The sequence below is a fragment of the Poecilia mexicana genome, unplaced genomic scaffold (genome assembly GCF_051168715.1).
Source record: "Poecilia mexicana isolate PSO_F unplaced genomic scaffold, ASM5116871v1 scaffold_10, whole genome shotgun sequence".
Taxonomy (NCBI): Eukaryota; Metazoa; Chordata; class Actinopteri; order Cyprinodontiformes; family Poeciliidae; genus Poecilia; species Poecilia mexicana.
Genome location: NW_028263379.1, coordinates 9,533,142 through 9,556,272, shown reverse-complemented (window position 1 = coordinate 9,556,272; position 23,131 = coordinate 9,533,142). Strand labels below are relative to the sequence as shown.

The 23,131-nt window shown below is 36.9% G+C and overlaps 1 protein-coding gene across 1 annotated transcript in view; it reads right to left on the bottom strand.

Moving 5' to 3' along the window:
• Positions 1-13,100: 13,100 nt before the first annotated feature.
• fat2 (FAT atypical cadherin 2) overlaps positions 13,101-23,131 on the bottom strand; it is a 94,236-nt gene continuing 84,205 nt past the window's right edge. Inside the window, exons 25-29 of the mRNA XM_014997806.2 lie at positions 20,278-20,431; positions 18,282-18,381; positions 18,043-18,191; positions 17,278-17,555; positions 13,101-15,903 (exon numbers count right to left, since the gene is read on the bottom strand). Coding sequence (XP_014853292.2) covers positions 15,407-15,903; positions 17,278-17,555; positions 18,043-18,191; positions 18,282-18,381; positions 20,278-20,431 — 1,178 coding nt within the window. The 3' untranslated portion in view covers positions 13,101-15,406. The remainder of the gene's footprint in view (positions 15,904-17,277; positions 17,556-18,042; positions 18,192-18,281; positions 18,382-20,277; positions 20,432-23,131) is intronic.

Genomic DNA, 23,131 nt, shown 5'->3' with positions numbered 1-23,131 from the left:
GCTGGCTGCAAAGTTATGAGTTTCTTGCATTAAGCTTCTGTAAATTGGCTCACTGCATAGTCTTATTGATAGTATATTTTATTTAAGTCTGGCCAGATTGCTGCAGTAAATCCCCTGCTGTTTCCATTGTCTTTAGTCCCATAGTGGCAGAACAATAAGTTGCATTTTTAGACCAAAATATTCTCAAATCCCTGCACTGCACATTGACGGGTACGGAGCAGTGAAACTCTTCTTTTTCCCTACCCTGATACTTCCCTCTTTCCTCTTGGGTCATTACTGCCCACAATCATGATTGTGCTGCACTAGAATATCTGGGTTGTTTCTAAAATCCCCAATAAAGCACCGGATTGTAGCTGGCGTTTCAAATACAGTCTGGCAAACAGGTATGTGTATGCAGATACGAGCGTACTCCCACACAGCCTCTGTGTAGCTGTGTGAATTAGATCAGTGCTCTTTGGTTCACAGCAGGGAATTCTCTGATATTCAGGAATCCGTACAGTACAAGTATGTCTGTGTATGATTGTTTTAGAACATCCAACAGAGAGAACACATTTGTTCTGAGGCAAGCAGTTCAAATCTGCATATTTATGAATTGTCGTGTCATAAATTATGTATCATGTCCCTAGAGAAGTGTATTATGTTTTTTTACCTTACACTGTACACATCAGACACATATTTATATGTACTCTTCTCTAATTGAATATAAAGAAAAACCTGAATAAATGAGTATAAATGACACAGAGTAATAAATAGTTTAAAGCATATAATTAGACTTCACATTTACCTGCTACTGCAGCTCTGTGGGCACAACAGTCATCTTGTGATAGGAAGGTTGTAGGTTCGATTTCAGCTTCCTCTTAAGTTAAGTGCCTGGGCAAGGCACTTATCAACAAGTTGCCTACCAATCTGCATATTGGTGTGTGACTGTAGTGTAAAGTGTTTCGAGTGGTCAAAAATGATTGGAAAAGCGACATATAAGTCCAGTCCACTTACCTTTCTGCTGTCTAAAAAAGGTTTTGTTCCAAAAAAGGACGATGTGAAGCATTCTATGTCTAAAACATCTAATTTTGAACCAAAATAATCAAAAATCTCTCAAACTATAAAAAACAAATAAATTATGATTGTCCATATCCTGATTTTTTTGGCCAGAAATGTAATTTCAAGACACCTTTCTTTTTTTAAAATATACTTTATTTTTTGTCATTTTAGCAATTTTAGAAACATACATAAAAAGTTATACCCCCTCTAACACAAACTACAGAGCATCTACCATCAAGAGCTTTGAGTAATGATCACCAAAAAAGAGGTAATTACATTACAGTTGGTGTGAAGCTCCGATGAATGTTCCATGTCATCCAGTATTTATTGTATTTATAAGTGGCAAGTCTTAATGAAAAAGTCAGTCTCTCCATTGTGTGAATTTCCTCAATTATACATGTTATTGCATGCAAGTATTTTCACGTTCCTTCCAACCATGACATGTGTGGCGTTAGCCCGAAGTGATTCTTTTTTGGCCAAACATCAATTTGTGACAAAACTGTTTGTATACAGCCTTGCAGCGTTTAATTTGTGCCTTTCTATGAAAACAATTCCCTGTTATTCAGAAGACAAAGTCCGACCAACAACATTTCAATAGCTGCACTACTCACTTAATCACTGAACTGTTGCTATACGATAGATGAAAGAGGCTGTTTTGGTGACGTAATTGTTCTGTGATTTTCAAGTGGTCATTTAAAATTATAGCAAATGACAGGCAGGCCAGGATCACCATAGAGTGCTTTAAACCCATGAAATGAGTGCTGGTTTGTTTTTTGCTGAATTGCTCCTCCCCACTAGTCAAATCCCAAAATAAGTCTTTATTTTATCAGCTCAAATTGTGGCTTTGCACCTTTGGTTTTAGTTTATTATTGTCTTATTTAATTATGCCTAGGTTTGGTGTTTCTTATGTAAGGCCTCACTCTTTAACAATTCTTAAGCAAAAATCGATTATGTATACTTGCACAGAATCATCCCCATAAAACCCACCATGCTTCATAATATTTTATGGAGGCTGGGGATTGTGGCAGCAATCGCTCTCCATACCTACCTCCTCCAGCTCATCTGAGCAGAAGCCAAGGAAGACCCAAGCCACCAATGAAACGTGCTCTCCCTTACAAACCCAGGACTGATTTCTCTTCCTGGTGGAGGCACCCCTACATCTAAAACATTTCCTCTGGAAGGCACCCCGGCATTAGGCCTCCCCACCACATGGTGAAAGCCAGCTGTACCCGCTGCCTTTTAAAGTGACGAAGAAGCATTAAGCTCTTCAAGGGCCCATTTGGCCTTTAAGCTCATTAACATTGCAGCCACATTCTTTCAGTCTTTGTTCACTGTTTATTATGACAGGTAAGGGGTTGTAGATTTCCCTCTCTGGATCGTTCCCCATTCTGCCTCCTGATCTTCATTCAGACTGAGAGATTCTAAAGCTCCTCCATCTGTGGCAGTATCTAATTCCCAACCCCTTTTCAAGTTATACCGACCATATGGTGGTTTGTCTTTAATCAAAATTAGATCGTAAACCTCATTTATTATGATATTCATTTCAGATTTCCGTTTCCCTGAAAAAAGCAAGCCCATATTTTTGGAGGACAACCTCTTTTCCGGCAGTCATAACAGATCACCATTCCTCCAGAGTCGTATATTGTCCATCTAAGAAATGTTGAGTCTATGATATTTATTCTCTTTTAAGCTTTATTTTGTTCCCCACAGAAAACACCTGGCTTGTCAGCTGAAAAACACACCTGTTCCTCTCTAACTTCGCCTACCTGCTGTTTGGTTGTAGGGAAGTAGTGTACAGAGGGCTTTCTTTAGGAGGTTTTCTTTGAAAACAACTCCTTGCTGTTGCTGGAAATGATGGGATGCGCCCTGAGAATGAATCTAAGGTGAGGCGGCGAGTGTGGTGCTGATAATCGAGCTGAAATGTGCTTTAAAGCTCCTTGAGAGCAGCGAACATTACAAGCAATTTATGCTTAAAACTCCCTTCTCCAAGGGTAATTTCTGACTTGCTGAAAACACAAATAAATAAATATTTTAACCAAGCACTCTATTTTATGTAATTAACATAACCATAGATAAAATTTACATTTTTAATTGTGTACTAAGAGTCCTTTGAAGTCTGGATTGCACTAACATCAAAGGGTTGGTTTTGTCCTTTGTGATGCTCAGCCAAGCCTGTTTGATCAGTTTGGGGTTAGGTGATTTACCTGGTCACTTCAGGATATCCTAATTGCTTTCAATTAAAATTCTATCAGTAAATTATGGTTGTGGATGTATAGCCCTCTCAAATCAGTTTACACTCAAGCCTACATTTCTTCTGGTTTCTGTAGCTTCATTAATAAAAACATGCATGTCTGGTAAATATTGTCTGTTGGCGTCACTTAGCCCCATTTCTATACGGTAGTAGACTAGAACTGGACTAAAGTGCATTACATACTATCACAATCCTAATTTGTAACCGATTCTGATTACATATATGTGATGAAAAATACTTTCCTTATATATCCTCTAAAAGCTGAGTGTCTGTGCTGCAGTCCGATTGTTTAAAGCGATTTTAGAATTATGTGGCAGCCAAAAACATAAGAAAAGAAACAGTCAGTGGTTGAATATTAATAAAAAGTGGTTCCTGTATTTAAGGATTAATGTCTCAGTTTTATGCTGTCTTATTTTCTACACAAATAAATGGAAGCTGAAGTCATTTCCATTAACAGATGAGAGATCTCAACCAGCTCTGGTCCACAATGGGCTGCCGTATTTACCTTGCACACCGGGGAGCATGAAGCGTTCCAGGTCTGGGGTCTCAGTGGAGGAAGCCATTATTTTCTTGTTTAGTGGAAAGGCCTGATATAATTCCTCTGTGCTGTGGGTTTCCACTGTTGTCTAGAAACTGTTTCACTTGGCAACATCTTCATTCACAAGCATAAATCCTGCTGCAGCAAACATGCAGACCAGCAGCACAGGTGGATATACCACTGAACTGATTCCCAGTTCAATTAACTTCTGCACAAAATTAAAGCTAACACTGACTACCAGTTAAAATATTCTATAACTCTCTGTGGAATGCCCTCTGTGAAATGGGATAAAGTGCTGTGCAAAAGTATTTATATTCCTGGAACTTTTCAAATTACTTTAGCAAACTTTTATGTATTTCATTAAGATTTCATGTGATATAATAAGGTAAAGAAGCACATAATTGATTAGGGAAGAAAAAAAAAGATATTTTAAAGCTTATGCATATGGAAATCTAAAAAAGTGTGGCGTGCATATGTAAGTCAGGACTCTTCATTTTAATACTCCAAAATGAAATGCAATGCTAGCGACTGTTATCAGAAGTCAACAAGTGAATAAAAATTTAAGCAGAGTTAGGTTATAAAACAATTACTCAAGATTTAAACACTTTAAAAACTGCTATTAAATACTTCTGACATAAATAAATAAAAAACAATGGGACAAAAGCAAAGCTAACATGACCATCGACCACCTCCACGGTCAAATCCAGTCCTCGAACTTACAGGTTAACATAACCTACAGGTTACATTTAACAGAATGAAGCTTTGTTTGTTTGGATCCCCATTAACCGTTGCCGTAACAACGGCTACTCTTCCTGGTGTCCACATCAACCCACATTTTGATTTTACAGAAAATCTGTAAGATCAAGGAGGAATCCTAGATTCCATGAATGTTACTTATTATGTCTGTATTGTACTAGAGCATAAACTTATATGTCAAGCGTCTCACAAAAGAGACACATAACTGTGAATTGTTAATTCCAGAAAGTACAAGGTCACAAGTTGCCTCATAAAAATACTGCTTCCTGAAACTAGCTTGTCAATTCATGGGGAGTGCTCCTTCAACTTACCTTGAATGTTTTATATGAAATAAATAAATAAAATCATATACATTGAATATAATGAATTGCTACAAGGGTTCTTTACATGTGAGCTGAATAAATGTATATTTAAAAAAAGTTTTAAAAAGATACATTTCCAAAGTCAAAACTTTGTGACTGATTAAAAGTTAATTAAGACAAAGTTTTATGTTGGTAATGACTTTAATAAAGTTTTTCAAAAGAAAAAAGTCTTAAGAGGTTTTGGTCACTTTTTGCATGAATAAACTCACATTTAAAAAAAAAAACGAACTCTCAGGGATGGTTATCTCTTATCTCTGTAGCAGAAGTGACATTGTTAACTCAACCCCCTGAACACACACACACACACACACACACACACGCACACGCACACCTACACACATACACACGCACACACACACACGCACACACACACTGTCACATACAGTGCTTGTTTTAAGTGGATAATGAGGACGATACCTGAGGTGCTGAAATAATTGAAGCTGTTTGATGTCGCATCAAATACCCTTCACACAGTTTGACATGCACTGCAACACACTCATGATAACCTTTCTCTGTAATTATAACGAACATTAAAACACACACAAACCAGCAGGACCACATCAGCCGTGCGGGATACGAATGATCTGCCTTGCTTTCCAGGGACATCCAGCAGACACAGATGTAATAAGGCCTGGCAGGGCTGCATGACAATCTGTCCCTGTGTTTTCATGAAATCAGAGACTTTACAACAAAAGTGGTAGGTCTCTGTTTTAACTTACACCTTTGAACTGAGTAGATGGGAGGCAAGCGTACATAATTGCTGCAGCTGTTTGGAATTTTATTTAAAACTCAAATGACACAAATTACAGCATATTTGGATCTAAAATTCATGTAAATTGTTAAAAAATGATGAAAACTCGATTGAAAGTTGATGCAGCCAATTCTCAGTTAGAATTATGACCAAGTTTGTTTGTTGTCTCTACGGTGTCTGTCGTTTTGTTTGCTGATCAACCTTCTTTTCCCCCAAACGTTCTCCAAATCTTCCTTCCAATTTTTCAAAACAAACTCTCTTCTGATTGCAATAAATAGGGAGTAAGTGCTGGAGTGTTATCAGGCCGATAGCACTGTCTGCTAACCTTCATGCAGATGTTGACAGCATTACAATAGACTTTTGAAAGGGTTTGTATGAGTCCAAGAGGATGTTATTTAATTGTACAGATGTAAGAAAAGACTGAGTCACCAAAAACATTAAATAACTATATGGAGACAAATTAAATTGGAAAGATTTATTGAATGCAAGTGACATTTACAGCTATGAATAACCCAAAGGTAAATTTCAGAAAGATACAATGTACTTGTTTGCACTGAAAAAATCCTGTGAGTTTGATAATGTCCTAAATAAAATTTACAGCTGTTGGGCATGCCTTACACATTGAGCTGTCAGTTAATTTTTTTTTTTTTTTTTACTCTATCCCAATGACTGGTAGGAGTTTTATAAAATATACTCCTTTTTTAGTTATTTCTTGACTTTGTTTTGCTTGAATCAAAGTGCGGTTGAAGGTAATGTCTTGAAAGGTATAACTTTATTTCAATTGGCAGATGTTTCCACGGCAAGCAAGTTTTTGCCCTCAATCCAACAAAATAAAACTCATTTAGAGCTCCAAATGCTACAAGGCCTTTGCAAAAAGACAACTTGGATATTTACTATAGAAACTTTGTGGTTTTATTTCTATTTTTAGGTTTTAACACAAAGAAAAACATAAAATATTTGCTTACTCAGAATACCCTTATTTACTTTATTGTTTAAGGCAGTGAATTAAAAGTATTCCCACCCCTTTGACTTTGTCATGTCATGTATGCTCTTTAAATTCCTCAATCTTGTATCTGTGTTATTAGGATTTTATGTGATAAACCAACACAAATTAGCAAATATCTGTGAAAGGGAACAAATTATGGTTTTCAAAATATTTTACAAATACTGTACCAGGAATGTTATTATAGCTCAGTCAGTTCCTACCACCTTTCTAGAAAGCACAGCTGGATAAAAATGCATGCTGTAATAAATACCTATGTGCCCAGGAACATACATGATGCCTATTTTAAGCACCTGTAATCCCCTCTGTATGTGAATCTGCTGCACACTGTACCTGACAGAAAGTGAGCGGACGCTACCAGAGGTCACGGCCAGTTCATGCCTAAGGTTCCTCTGACTGTGAAGTCAAAAAGTGAGAATATAAAAAGAAAATGACACACGTCAGTAACTACAGTACGTCTGCATGAGAAGAAGACCATCATCCTCCCCTCTTTCACGTACGACCACACTAACCTTTACATTATCACACTTCATCATCTGTTGGCATTTAAACTTCAGCTGTTTTAAGGTATTTGAAATACCAGCCATGCTGTTTGTCTCTTGAATTAATCTGAATCTGAGCAAGGATATTTCTATTCTGTCTAAGAGGTAAGTCCTCAGCAAACAATTTAGCAGCAGAAACATGCACATTTACAGCATGTAAATCAAAAGGCTGGCAGCAATTTGGATAAAACAACCATCCTCAGATCTCTTAATCATGCAGATTAAGATATTTTGGCAACCAGGTGGGAGCAATCAGAATGGCCAACAACATTGCAGATCTGCTGCTCTGACAGTGTGCATTTAGGAAAAGCCATCTTTTTTGACGTTTTACTATAAAAATCTATCAGCAAACTGAAACTGGCTTAGCTTCTCAGTGTAGCTTCTGATAATTCTTTAATACGTACAAATGATTTAAATATCAATATAGCCAGTCATTAAGAAGATTTAGAATAATTACAAAAATGAGAAACAGCAGAAGGGCTAAGGATCGATGCAGTTATCTTTTTTCTCTATTAAAATTCCCGTACAGTAACAAGCTGATGGCTCAAATTGCAAAGCAGTGATGCCAACTACACCCACTGAAGAAAGGCACCCAAGCATTAAGTGAAGCATCTGGAAGGAATAGTTCAATTTGGAAGAAATTTGGCCAACATGAAGACCAGTGATGGGGATGTAAATTATTCGATTTGCAAAAAGCTGAGTTGTTAGGAAAAATGACAAGAAAGTGGGCTGGCATGGAGCCAGGTGCACATCGTGTAATTACCTCAGATGTGGGGCATTACAAAATGAAGCAGGGAGGCACAATGTTTGCAGGTGAACCCATTGATACCCACACTCTGCCACTATTTTAGGACATGCAACCACAGGACCCCAAAACCAAAATGTGAACCTTATTTAAATCCAGTAAATACTATGTAAAGCTATGTAATGCAATAGATGCCATCTGTCTGCTGACCTGTTTTAAATGCTGTAAATGACTGACCACCACTTATTGCCTCTGTTTTCTGGATGCAAACATGGAAACTCTTTGTAAATCAAATTATTTACCATTTATTGTTAGTCTGTAAACAAGGTCCACTCCTCCTAGGTGACTTATTGTTTAGCTGTTTTTTTAGTTTGATTCTTTCTAACCCAAAGCAATGAAATTGCTAAGACAGTTGCTAAATATTCTTCACATTTTACACTCATTAGTGAATTATTACATTATGTTCACATTCACAGTACAATTTATTTGCATCCACAAGTACATTGTAATAAGTGAAACAAAAACGAAACTCACATTGTATGGATTCACAATGCAACATAATATATTTAGATTTTTTGTAGTTTAAAGATTCTGGCTAACAGCTAATGAAAACCCAAACTCATTTTCTTAGAAGATTTAAATTTTTGATGGATTTTTTTTACAGAAATGTTGTGTTACTGTCTCAAAAGTTCATTGCTAAATATGCTTGTTGTTCATTATGTTTTGTAAAGTCTAAAGCCAGAGAAGAAATTCACCAAGACATTTTAGAGCACTTAACACTTTTCTATGCAAAACAACTTCATAGGAATGGAAATTTTTTTATCCAGCATGACTTAGTGCCTCTTTACACTTCATTTTAATGCGACTCATTGACCATCAGATCAATCTGTTCTATATCCCCCCTCGAAAAATATGTCTGCTTTTTAAGACACATAAGACCAACTATGGAGACAAAGGAAGGTTGCCATTAAAGTAACTTTGGCTTCATTAACAGTTCAGCAGAGCCACAGGCTAATCACCTTTGAGCCATTCAGTAATTAATTCAAAATGACCTCAGAGAAAGTTTAGACTGCGTATATCAGACAGAATATGGGCTGATTTTCAATAGACTGATATCTGGACACAAATCATTTTGCTTGGTTTTATGCAATGCTCTAATTTTCTGAGAAAGAAAATGCGTACAGTGTCAAAAGCGTTTGATGCTGTGGAGACTCAAACTGAAATAAACCTTAAAAATCAGCCAACATTTTAATTTGAGGTTAAAATCCTGGAGTTGGGCATATTAAAATGTGATGCTTGATACTTGTACATGCTGTGAAGTTGTTGCTAAAAAGCAATCACATAAAATTCATTACAGGAGGACTACATTAAAGACTGCCAGTGACCTCCTCACCACCTCTTTCTGCAATGTGAGCAAACTGCAGTGGATCCAATTCTGTTTGAATTGCACTAAAAATGAGAGCTACAATCATTGAGGAATTTCAGTACTTTAATCTTGGACACAGAGAGTCACTGAAACCTGCAACAGACAAGTAACCTCATGGAATTGAGGGAACTTTACAGAGATGAAGGACTTTTTCTTCCCTTCTTCGCTCCCCAGCAGGGTGGAGAAACCTGTTTCTTATCAACACGGTACCTGATTCTCACACAGTAACAAAAAGGTTGAGGATATGAAAAAAGGCTTTTTGCCTGAGGCAAGCTACTCAATTTCATTCAGACATGAATGAGAGGGAAGAAAGAGGGGAAGTTTAAATGTGTTCAGACTAACAGCATAGCGCATAGCACATGCTTTGATCATATATGGAGACAGAGAGGGAAGAGAGAATGTGGCTCTTTATGTATTCACAGAATCCTGAAAGTGACCTTCGAGTAATGAGGATTTAAACCCTTATGTAGTTTTACTGACAACTACTCAAAGTTACATAAAGTTCTCACTCACCCTACCTTAGAGTATACAGTATAGATACAGTTTAGTTGAGCCCATACTTATTCATACTTCTAGCACATTTAGGTTGAAATGAATATTTCAGTTGTACCAACTTGGAAGTGACATTAAAATTTGGAGAAATGCAGCCAAACACTCAGACATCAAACCCAACAGAGAAACTCTGGAAGGAGATAAAAAAATATAAAGGAAAGAAGAAAATTCAACCTCAACAACTTGGAGCTTCTGAGCTTTTATCAGAGTTTGACTGATGTAATTTCAGTAAATAATTTTCTTTTGATTATTAGTTACAACTACGTTTTGATATACCCCTTTTAAAATAAAATGTAAATGATAACAGAAAACAATGTTACATTGGTTTATCTTTTTATAATATAACACCTTGGTTGGCTAAAAACAGTTTCAAAATTGAATAAAGATTTATACTATTAATGAAACCGTGTCACAACACTTCTAATTTAATTCCAAAAAACATACTCAACCTTGATTGTTTCCTGACTTGCAGAATCAAGAAATCACTTGAGTTGAATTGTCTGACAACACAAGGTAGGCTAAAAGATTTAGAAAAAGCAGCACATTATGCTGTGATGTAAAGAAAAAGTTAAAAATCTGAAGTTACCAACATGAAACAGATGTAGAAAATTGTGACTTTGTGTCTTCTGTCCTTGAAATTACAGAACCTAAAGTCCTTGTATATCAGACTAGATAGGAAATCTAACTCATTATTCTGTTAATGTTCAGGTGACTGCTTTGGTTGGACATCAGTAATTAGCCTTGACTAGGCCACTAACTGGAATGAAAAAATGAACACTAAAAATATTATTTGTATGTTTTCTTTACGATATTGTCACGAATCAAGGGAAAATCAATTTACAGTTTGCCAACAGAAAATCTCTCCCTGAGTGAAAGACACAGTTAGATGCAAAACCACAAGACTCAACGACAGTAATATCATTGAATCTACTGCCTGTTATGGCTTTTAATGACGTTGAAACTATCTCTTTTCACTTCCACTCACCCTAAAGTGTCTAAAGAAGAGTTTAACAGCATAGCTGGCAGAAAATTTATTGCACCATTACAAATAAAGTGCTTTATAAAGGGGTTATGTTACCACTGCAGAAACTTAAAGCCTAGGTCTGACTTATTTGGTGCATCAGGGTCCATATACATACTCTGCTTTTATATAGAGTTTGTGTGCAAATAACATAACAGAATATTACTTTCAGATCAGTCTGACCTTATCCTCTCAGAAAACATTTATCCTTTTCTTCAGGAGAAAAACTTCTTTGCCACTTTGTCATCACTTCCAGCAGGGCCAAGTACTATACCCAAGCCATGAACTCCCTATTGATGTTGCTAGACCATCAAAGGTTTTGTTTGAATTGTGTAGAAAATACAAGATGCCTTTCTGTGTTCATGGGACAGTTTTGCACAAGCTGTGGATGAGATATCTCCTCAAATAAAGTTCTGAGTCTACACCTCCTAAGCCTTCATCAGCGAGTCATCTGCTATCCTCATATTCTCTATCTGCTCAATCCCTTTCTTCAATAAACCTTTAAATCCAGTCTAAGTCGTCCAAGAAGTCCTCTAAGAAGCGCCTTCGAAAACAGTGTTGGTGTATATTATTTTGACAAAGGTTGAAACTGTTGAGTTGAAATTATTACCCTGGTTGCTGCTTTTTATCATCTAGAATGGATGTAGCTTTCAGCCCAGCAAATTCTATTTGATAGCATGCCTACGTTATATCTGAGTGTGTATAGTGTGAAATCCTCAATTACAGTAGTAGTTTGTAAACCACATGATGCCTGTCAAAAATGCCGTGTTGTTTCAGCGCTTCGTCTCCATCCTTCTCTGACTTTACCACCTGACCGGCAGACAGCTGTGCAGGCTCACAGGTGTTTTTAAGGGTTTTCACAGTCGTTGCAGCTTTATAAAAACAGGAATCTTTATAATAACATGCAAGATCTCCTCAACATCCAATCACCTGTGAGAGCACTCTGGTCAAACAGGAAGTTTCTGAGATCAAAGTTAAAACGTGGAGGTGATCGAGCCTTTGCTCTCACGGCCCAGACTGTGGAACGCCTCACCTCTCCTTTCAGTACGGCTCAGAGCACAAAGTCATTTAAATGTCTTTTAAAAACACATCTTGTTCCCCTGGCTTTTAACTGATTGAATATGAGACGCTATATAGTTCTTTGAAATCTTAACTCCTCTGTGTTTTATTTATTTTCCTTACAGTTTTATTATGTTTGATATTTTATAATTGATGGTGTAATTGTGAAGCACTTTGGTGAGATGCTGTTTTTAAATGGACTTAGTTTGCCGCTTTGTGTTGTTTAAATATTGTTCTCAAGATTTTTGCAGCAAGTCTTCAAGTGACATTTATTAACATCTTTAAGTAATGCTTTATTATTTAGTCAGTAAACACAAACTATGCCTGTGGGTATGGTTATTATTCCCTGAAAACCTCCAGAACTTTTTTTTATTTGATGAAAGCGATGAAGAGCTGCTTCAGACTATATATTTGCATAAAGTTTGGATCCTAAGTAATGTGTTACTGCTGATTTTTCCCTTCCAATATGTCCAAATTGAAAACAATGTTTACATTGAATAATTAAAAGAATATGAAATAATTGAATGATATTCAGCTTCACAGAAATACAAGATTAATGTGAATGTATTATTATTTCTCAGGTGAGTATTTTTTGTTGAAATTAGAAATTAACATCCACCTCCTGCAAGACTCATAAGTGATTAAATTTACCAGAGAGGAGGCACCCGGATTGCTGAATTTGTTTCTAACAAAGAAATAAATGAGCAGAAATTGTTCTTTGTTGTCTTAAGATTAATATCACAATCATGTGTGCTGGAATGGCCTTTGATGAAAAAATAAACCAGAGAGAAACTAAACCAATTAGGACTCCAAGCTATTTGCTTTTGGTCAGCATTAATACATTCATGGATGACTTTTAATCTAGTTTCAGAGCCAACCTTTTTTTGTTGGCTAAGTTTGTGGCGAGTACTGATACTTTGTTTGAAAGACTTGCATTTTAGACTGGCTTGGTTTTGCTCTCATTGGAGCATAGTTTCAAAAAATTCTCCTTAACTTCCATATTCATAGGTTGTGTGCTGACTTTGTGGGATTAAAAACAACTTGAAGTTGATATCGTAGTTTCTAGAAGTTGTCTTTTTATTCACCTTTGGAAACAAAAAAGAAGTAAAGCACATTTTAATAAAATCTCTCACAGAGAAATAACAGAAACATGGGGATGCCCACATTAATACAAAAATAAACTTTGTAAATGAATTAAAAAAGAACATATGTAACACACATTCAAGCAATTTGCTTCCTGCATAACACAAAATTTGTATTAAATGTACACGTCAGTAGTTGCTTCGTTAGTTGCTCTTAACTGAATTTATTCAACTAAACTACCAGTGAAAAATAGGATGCACATCATCCAGTGTGACCATGTTAAAATGTGAACAGGACCGGAAATTCATGTTGTAGAAAACTGACTGTTAGAGGAGAATAATGATTCAAAATTTGGTACCTGAAATGTGCATAAATGAGTGTTTTGGCTTTGTAACAAGATCAAGTTCTTCTTTGTGTTTAAAATTCATAGCAATGTCTATAGCGACACCTATAACAGCAAGTTAGAAGGCTGTAGAATTTTATTCAGCTGTTCAATACAATAAAAGTAAGCCGGAAGGGTCAGTTAATTTAAACACATGCATTTTGATTAGTCCAACATTTTACAAAGAAGAAATTACCCAAGAATCCATCAGATTACCCTTGTTGAATCATAAATTTGGAAAGAAAGTGAGATTTCAGTTAAAACTCAGAAACATTGATGTGCTATCATCAGTTATTGTGCACAGATTTGATAGAATCAAATATTCATTAACTTGAATATCTTCCTCCTTTATGTGCGTATTTTCTTAAAACTTACTGCCTACTTGTATGTTATGCAAGAAGCTTTCCTTTGTGAATAAACAATAGAAGTTAGCTGTGCGTATTTATTACACTTCATGAAGAGAGTTCTTCAGAATAATAGCAGAAGTGGGCAGACAATAACTCTGAGTCATTTACAATAGGGTAGGTTTTAGCTAAGGAGAACATTTTATTTGTTCAGAGTCACTGAAATGACTTCAAATTTCTCTCTTTTGGAATGGCTATAACTTTTTAAAATATGTAAACGTTTTTAACGGTAGTGTGCATCTTGGAAATTGGAATTTTTACTTTAGAACAATCAGTTCATGTTATTGCAATTTAGATTAAATATTAAATGTTGCAATTAAAAAAAAAGAAAAACTGAAGAATACTGTTTGCTGCTAGTAACATTAACTTTACATATCTACTTAAAAAATGTGCTGCATGCAGCAAAAGTAGTTTTTGACCGAAACAGGAATTTCATTAATCAGAGTGTTGTATTTTCCAACATTAAAAATGGCTGACCAGGAGTTTCTTTGCTGCTGCAAAACTTCCACATTAAGCGTTCCTGTAACATCAAGGGTAGAAACATTGCTGAGCAGTGGGTAATTCAAAACTTTGAACCGAAATCCATTCTGCACTCATTAAAATCCAGGAGGAAATGTTCAGAGACACTAAAGCTACTGAATCGTCCCAACACTGAGGACAGTGGAACACATTTAGAAATACGACATCACAAATAACATCACCAAATCACTCGTTTAAATGAGGATCCAGCCCCCATCGGAAGAGATGTGAACATGAGTAAACAAACATTGAAATGCTCATCCTGCATTTCAAGTTCTGAATGTCTTGTTTAACACATTTAAAGTTGTTTTATTTGTATCCTTGCAATTGGGAAATGACCAGAAGCATAAATTCACCTATGATTAAAGTATAACATGATCTACTTGTTCAGTGCAGGACAGGAAGCAGGCATTAACGAATCAGTTTTGTACAGAGTGGCTGTCTTATCAGAAATGTTGATGAAATGCTTGATATTTAGCGACGCATTTTTTCCAACAGTCTTTTCTGTTGAGAGGCAGAGTCTCTCCTGCTGGTTAAAAAAAGTAGTACTTTATCTCCTTTTTATTTCCAAAGAGTGCAGGATCAAGTCAGCAACACTGTTCATATTTTCTAGGGATGGCGCTCAGCAGTTTTTCTTGAATTAAAAGATGAACTTCTGCTGAACTACTTCCGAAGAGGTAATCGAGCAGCTTTGGACTGCCTCAGTCTGGTCTGACATGGGAAGACAACATTGCCTGTTGAAGTCAAATGAATCAGAGACACCTAAACTGACATTTGCAATCTTTCTTTGATGTCCATCAGGGTGGAAAGAAAAGGAGATTGGATTGAGGAGCTCAGCTGCAGTGGACCCCCAACCAAGATGTGTACTTGTACACAAAGCTGCCTTAAAGTGGAAGTGTGATAGTAGTTCATGTATGAAGCAATATAATCTTCAGGAAAGATAGAGATGTCTGCGTGAAATGATAGATTTTGTCCTAAAACATGACTTCTTCACAGCTTCCATAATCACTCTCCACCATACTCAATCCATCATAGCCGTGGTGGTTTTGCCCCGTGGGTCGTGTTTGAGGCTGGGCGGGGTTCGGGCCCGGTGGCGGGCTGGACTGTTCAGCGTAGGAAGGCATAGCCACACTTAAGCGCATGCTGAGTCTTTTATAGCCCGAAGAGACGTTGTCGAGGCTCCGCGTGTGCTGGGTGGGATAGTAGCTGATGGCAGTGTACTCGTTCGGGCACTGAGAGCTGGGAAGAGGAAGACCGTCTGGACCCAAAAAGTCGTCTAAGTTCTGATTGCTGTAACACGGAGGCAGCGGTGCCCGACGATCGCAGCGATCCAGTGGGAATGGGAAGCCCCCAAAACGGGAATTTCTTCGAGAGTCCACAGTCGAGGTGGAGTAGGTGTCCTCCACAATGTCAAACTGAGGGAACTCCCGGACTGTTGGCCGTCCGTAATAGTCTGGGTCTGCTGGGTAGACTGGAGACAAGAGAAGGAAAACGTCACGTTTTGTCTCAAAACAATCAAATACACTGTTTGCAACACTTTCTACAGAGAGCAGAGGCTAAATTTATTTAGCTTCTAGTTTCACATTCTTACTCCAGGCCAAAGACAAACAAAATGAACAAAGAGATGTAGAAGGACGTTATTGTTTGAAGCACTCCATAAATTAAAAGCTGATACACTTTGAATTATCACTTACTATCATTAATAGATTTGTACTATAAAACCACACACGTCATTGCATGTGGTCCACATAGGTTTGACAAAATCGGGGCTAAAATACGCATGTTAAATTGTTCAAGCACAGTTCCTACGATTGGCTTTGACAGGCAGAACGGGGAGAGGGAATGTATCTAAAGAGGACTCAGCATGAAGTCCCCACATTTTACCTAAAGGCAGGCTGAACAAAAAACCTTCTAAGAAAAGCACCTGGAGAATCCTTCTCATCTTCCTTCAACATTATTACAATTCAGCTGGAAACCTGAGCATAGACACCTTCAGCTTTTTATATGAATTTCTGTCTTTTTTGATGTGGACAGGCTTTACAGAAGTCACTGCAGGCCAAGTCCGTCACCAGGAGCAACATATTTTGGGATAAAGAAAAGTTTCAGCGCGCTCCTCCAGAATATACTGCCAGCAGCACAAGTTTGAAATTGTCTTTTTTTAAACAAGAGAAGGGAGAGCTGTGCTTGAATCATACTTTAGTTATTTCCACTAAATAACCTCTTGTAGCATACGTCGACATTTTCCTCAAACACCTGCTTGGTTTCCAAGCAAGTGTTTTTTTTATACTGTTAATATGTCTGAATCTTAAGTTTTCCATAACTGTTGCTGCAGTTTTTTTTGTTTTTTTTTTTACCTCAACATATTGAAAAATAGCGATCCTGACTGACCAGCTCAAAGCTCTCAAACCTCTACAGGTCTGATGCAATTTAGATTTTCAAATGATATTTTTGTTTTTGAAGGATTGAGCGTTTTAAATCAAAATGGTTAAGATAATTCAATTCTACTTTGTGTAAGAACTAAAAGTAAGAAATGTCGCCGTATCTTGGTTTTAAGAGAATAATTTAATCTCTTCTTTATTAAATAAATTAAACCATTTTGTTTACATGATTACCATAAAGCATTTAGCAAAAGAAAAATGGGTAATCTTATAAGTTAATGAACTCTAATACTATACTGACCACATTGAATAGACCTACCATTTTATTTTATTGTGCCATGATTTCTTCTATTTATTTACAGCTTTTTATTCCCTGACTGAATTTGCTCTAAGTTAAAACGTGATTTGTTGCCCTGTCATCCAAGCCTGCTGATCTGCATGAATATTTAAAACAAACTGCTACACACCTTCGTAGTCCATGTCCCAGTGGCCCTTCCTGATGGAGTCATTGTCGGAGCTTGACGGCGGCCTGACAGGAAGGTTGGGGGCCACGCTGCACACCACCGGCCGCTGCGCCTTTGGGGATCCGCCTCCTGCGGAACCAATTTGGCTGCGGGGCCTCAGGGATCTGAATGGTGTGTGGTGGTCCAGGTTGTTGGTGGCGTTGACCAGCGAGCTCATCTCGGTGGAGTTGACGTCTTGGCATTCTGCCTTCAGGCTCTTAGCCAGACTGGGCTGGAAGTAACTGTTGGGATGAACAAAGGTGGCTTTAGTTTGACACTGTTAGCAAGTAGTTCTGTGCTGATGATTAAACATGTATTTGTTTGATGCTGGTCAAGAATTCACTTGATGAACTTTTTATGATTTAGTTTCTCTTTGCTTGGAAAAAAAGGAACATCCCTCTCCTAAAAGTTCAGTAATGTGATTCAAAAAGTGAAACTCTTACACTGTGATATATTTCCAAAATTTCAGTTTACATCTTACGAAAATCAAAAATTAATTTTCTCAAATGATTACTGTATAGTATTTTAATTTAATTTAATGGGGTTGCTTTGCAGGGCATCATCTTGTGGCACCACTTCCCCAAAGCACTTGAACGGGGTTTTCATTAACAACCATGTCACGGATGTGCTTCTTTTTATGCCCATATTTTTTTTCTTGCTTAAATTATTTAAGCAAGTGTAATATGAAATAAATCCACACCTTTCTAAGGAAAAAAAAAATATTCTCACCCATTTGAGTCCTGGACACAAACAGGTTTTCTCTTCTTCTTCTGAACATAACGTCTCCTGACGCAAACAAAGACTCCAACTAGGAGGACTATTCCCAGGACAACAGCACAGATCTGTATGATTTCCAAATAGCCAATCTCTTGAGATACCTGACACAGGATGGGAGAGGATGAGTCAGACTTACAGAGGAGGAGAAATTACAATAATTGGTTCCAAAGTGCAGTTTCCATAAAACTGACCACTGGCAGCGGGGCACAGTAGATCAAACCATCGGTGACTTTACAGTCATAAGCTCCAGGACAGGAATTAGGCTGGCAGACCTCAACCTCGTTGTGGCATCTAAACCATGAAAGGAAGATAGATTCAGTAAAAAGCAGAGAGAGGAATACAGGTTTGTATGAATCTGGAGCATGTTTACTGTACTTGTTGTTCTACATAGTGGAATAAAAAGGCTTCTGAACTTTTTTAGGGTCAGTTGTATTCAATTTAAGCATTTAAATTTACCACAGATTAGAAGACTGAAGCAACGTTATGATTTATGCAGCACCTAAATACACAAATCCTTAAATAGTCCTTACAGTTTGACTCTCCATGATATTCAGTTAGAGACATTTGGAGCAACTCAAGTTTACTTTCTTGCTATATAGGGTATTCATAGCAGAAATTTGAATCACGTCAACATTAAGATTTTTTTTCTTTTAGAATATGAACGTAATAATATATCTAACCCTGTTCTGTTTTTTTTTTTTTTTATTATTGTGAAGTATAGTTAAAAACATAGCAGGCAAGTTAATGGACCAAGAATTATTTTAATTTGTTAGTTTGCTAATAAGAAATAGCCCAAAGGCTGTTTTTAAATAAGGAATTACTCTTTTAGAATTAAACACTTAAAAAATCCCTTGATAGTAACACTCTTGTATTTTGCAAGCTTTGTGGCCAAAAACCAAGTCTTTCCTCTTTAAACTGTTCAAATATTTTAATTAAATCCAACAGCCAGGGGCCAGTGTGGCTCTGAACAAGAATGTTAAAGCAAAGAGCAGCACAAAGACTGGCACCTTGGCCAGGGAGTAAAGGTTATCCTTGGCTAATGACACTAAAAGCTTTACTGCAGCCCTTCATCTTCCTGGTCCAGGCAAGAAATACACCCCAAGGACTGTCAGCGCTCTGACTGCTGAGTGTTACTGCCTTACTACATAAACCTATCGTGTTATTTTGCATAAAACAGCCTGGTGCTTGGTTTAACACACACATTTCCCAGATGGTAAATTTACTTGATGTGATACACTAAACTGTTTCTAAGCAACTCTTTAATTAAATAAAAAGAAAACATTTATTCAGTTTATCTGCAGAGAATTTGGTTTATAAACAGGGTTTTGACGCAGTTACAGCTAGGATTTTTGTCCCTTCGGACCTTACATGGATGGACATCTGTTGTCTGTAATTTATCTTCATGTGCTGCTGACTGAGTGACTATTATTATGACATGTACCGGGTGGAATAAAAACATCTTCACAGTCAAAAAAAACCTCTCAATTACAACCCACAGTCATTTTTCACTCGTTCAGTGGAAACGTTACCTGCAACGTGGATTGCTCTCAATAACCGTGAGGCGCAAAGCAATTCCACAGACGGTCTTAATGAAAGAAATAATATGCAAATGAATCAGTAATTTTGCTTGTCGTCCGCTGGTGATGCAAAAGGAATTCAAGTATCTAGTGATGAGTGGATGTTGTTTGTGTGTTCATCAAAATTTGGAAGTCCGATTTGAACACACATAAAAAGACAAACTTTGAAGCTGTTCTTGATGATGTGGTTTGTGGGCTTTTTTCTATTTCATTATTCTCTTGGCCTTGCTGGACCCAGGCGATTACCTCTGAGTATGTAATTACAATTTTGTGTGTGAATGCTCTCTGACCACAATTCATCTGGGAGTGATGGGATTGGTGGTAATTGGTTTTATTATTTCAGCTCCTCTTGTTTATTTGTTGAGTTGCAACTATTCGTAATATGTTTTACAATGGATAGACTAAAGCAAGGTCTTCTTGGTGTGCTTTAATCTTAATCTCCTCCCGAGAGGTTGCAAACATAATCATGTCTAAATGATGATTAGTGGGGATTGAATGATTGGCTTTTACTCTAAAGCATCTTCCAGCCCTTATGTAAAATCAAAACAGTACTAATAAGCAATGTTTTCAAATAGAGAAATAAAAAAAAAAATGTGACAAGTGTGTCTACCTTGCTTCGGTGTTGTCCAGAGAGCAGTTACATATGTAACCCGGAGCCTTTGGTATGCACACCCTGCCGTTGGTACACGGTTGCGAAATGCATGGATTGACGGCCAGCTCACAGCGGTCGCCGTGGAAAATTCCTGCACATGTGCAGTGGGGCTCTGCAGAATAAATAAAATGCACTTAGACAACTGAGACAAGAGCGACTGATCAAAGCCGCATCGAGCGTCCCCAACAGGCAGGAATTAATCACAGCAAAGGTCAACGTGATCCAGCCTGATAACGCAGAAGTGTGTTTGATATGTACAAGGGAAAACACAGTAAGTCACTGGCCATTAAAATGAGGAGTTCTAAATGTTCTCAATTACAAATATTAATAGGAATAAAAATATTATCAAGTATTTTTTTTATATACATGAAGAATCAACAAAAAATAGAGGAAAACTAGAAAGAAAATCTTTAATGCTTTGAAACTTATGTAAGTTAGGTAAACCAAAAGAAACTTTAAACACATAATTATAAATTGAAGGGGTGAACTAAACACAACATGAAATCTTATGAAAAACCAGTGAAACTTCAGGACCCAAAAATACTGACTGAAGTAAAAATGGTAGCAAAACCAATGAGTCAAATCTGTCTTTGTGGAAGACATTTCCACTGAAAAGAGCAGTTTGAAATGTGATATAGAAAATGTTATGTTGCTGTCTTTTCACAGTTTCTTTCTGTGGTGGTGTGACAATCCACCATGCTAAAACTATTATGTCTCATCAGTGTACACCAATGTTATATCAGTGTCGGATAATTACTTTATGTAGTATCAATATTGCAAAAGACTGCATGGAATTGAATAATTGTTGACTCTTCATGCCACTAATACTTTAGCATGTGGGAGAGAAGGGATGAGAATGCATTTTTATTGCACCTGTAGTCATCAGTGTAATATTTAAAAATGCTGAATTTTCATAATTTCCTGTCATTATGCTCATCTATTCTGGACTTTCCTCAGCAATCTTTGCATGAGGAGTGAGCCACTACATGTACAGGCCACCAGGCTATCTGGAGACCTTCCTGCGAGGCAACCGTATGATCCCATTACCTGCCATTATATCATTTTGAAGTATTTAGCAGCCACTTGGTAACTTGTGTTGTTTTCATAACCATGACCTAAAAATGGCCTGAAGTAGGGAAACATTGACAACAATCTAATCTGTCTTTTATTTTCTTCCCAGCTGTTTTACGCAAAGAAAGCTGCAGTAAAACAAAACAAACCTTGAAGTCTGCATTGTGTTTAACATCTGTCTGACGGCATTGCCCTTACCTCGAGGCATCTTTAGGGAAATAAACACAGTTTAAGATAGTGGTTGTTTCTTACTGCAGCTCTGCTTTAGTAACTGAAGCGTGACTAAAAGATGAGTTGACACGATGGTGAATACAATCCTGAGAAAACAGTAACCTTTCATCCAGTGTCCACAGAGGCCATTTGCATATTGTAAAAGAAAACAATAAAATATAATGTAGTCATGAGCCTTTAAAAGTAACTTAAGTAAAGAAATATTATTGTGGGCGGAAGATTATTGATAACAACTGTACAGGGTTTTTGTTCACATATTTTTTCTAAAGCAAAGAAACCTGCATCAATAACAACTTTATGTTCTGTTTCATATCTAAGCTGTATAAGAAAAACTAGATGTAATGCTACAGTTTCACAGTGAAGCTCATCGGAATAATTTTTAAAAGATCCTTTTATGCTAAGTTCACTTGTGCTTATCAGCTGCTGTTTGGATAAAGAATAAATCAAGCAGCTAGAAACAGGCTGTCAGAAATGCAACCTTTCTGAGATCGAATTTATTAGTATAATCTGCCTAATTAGTGATAACGTCACAAAAAAAAGATATGTTGTATTGCACACAACATTGCAATACATTGGAGTAGTCTCTTATGCTGACAGGACAATATCTCTGACTGTGTGAAGATCCATGCTCTTTCCAGCCTGTTGACACTGCACAGCTGCTAAACTACAGAATCACATCTGCACATGTGCTGGGGAACCCAGGGTTTCACATTCATTTTAAAATAAACATGAAATCTTTTGGAAAGAAACAACGTAACTGCTCTAAACACAGCCGTCTTTCATGAAGGATGTCTTCCAAAAGGACTACAAAGTTCACACAATTGCTTGACTGCAGAACTTTTTGTACACTATAACTTATTTTGACAACACAGACCTAAGGGAAGACGTGGTGGTTTAGCAATTTACATGAATGCAGCCAAGTCTATTGCTCATTGCTGACTTGTAGGTTATAGGGCTATGCATTACATTCTCCTTTGTAGTACAATTTCTTTTTTTAGATGTGACACAAAACCCTTTTACATTGTTTTTTCAAGACACATTTTATAGGCTTCATAAATAACGAACATTAAAAGATAAAAAAAGTGTGAATCATAAAACTTCTATGCAGGAAAAATAAAAGTTTCTCTGTATAAATCTGTGTTTTGTAGTTATTTTGTTTCCTGCTCATTTGTTGATGCTCCTGGAACAACATATAGAGGTGCAAGACAGACTTTCTCTGTGGCTACTTTCAATGTTAATATAAAGCAAAGTTAAGTTGAGTAAATACAGAAAGCACTTTTCAAATAATGATTTAATTTATCAAGAAAAAAAATAAATAAAAATCTTTATCTCATTTAAGATTAGTTTTTGCAATTCCTTGCAAAAGGGATATAAAGACTACTGAATCTCACAAAAATATCCCAATAATCTTCAAGATATTTTAGAAAAATATCCTGTGAACTCACAAGACAAACATGAAACTACCTGGAAGGTGTGTGTCCTGCTAAACTAACACGGCACTGAAGTTTCA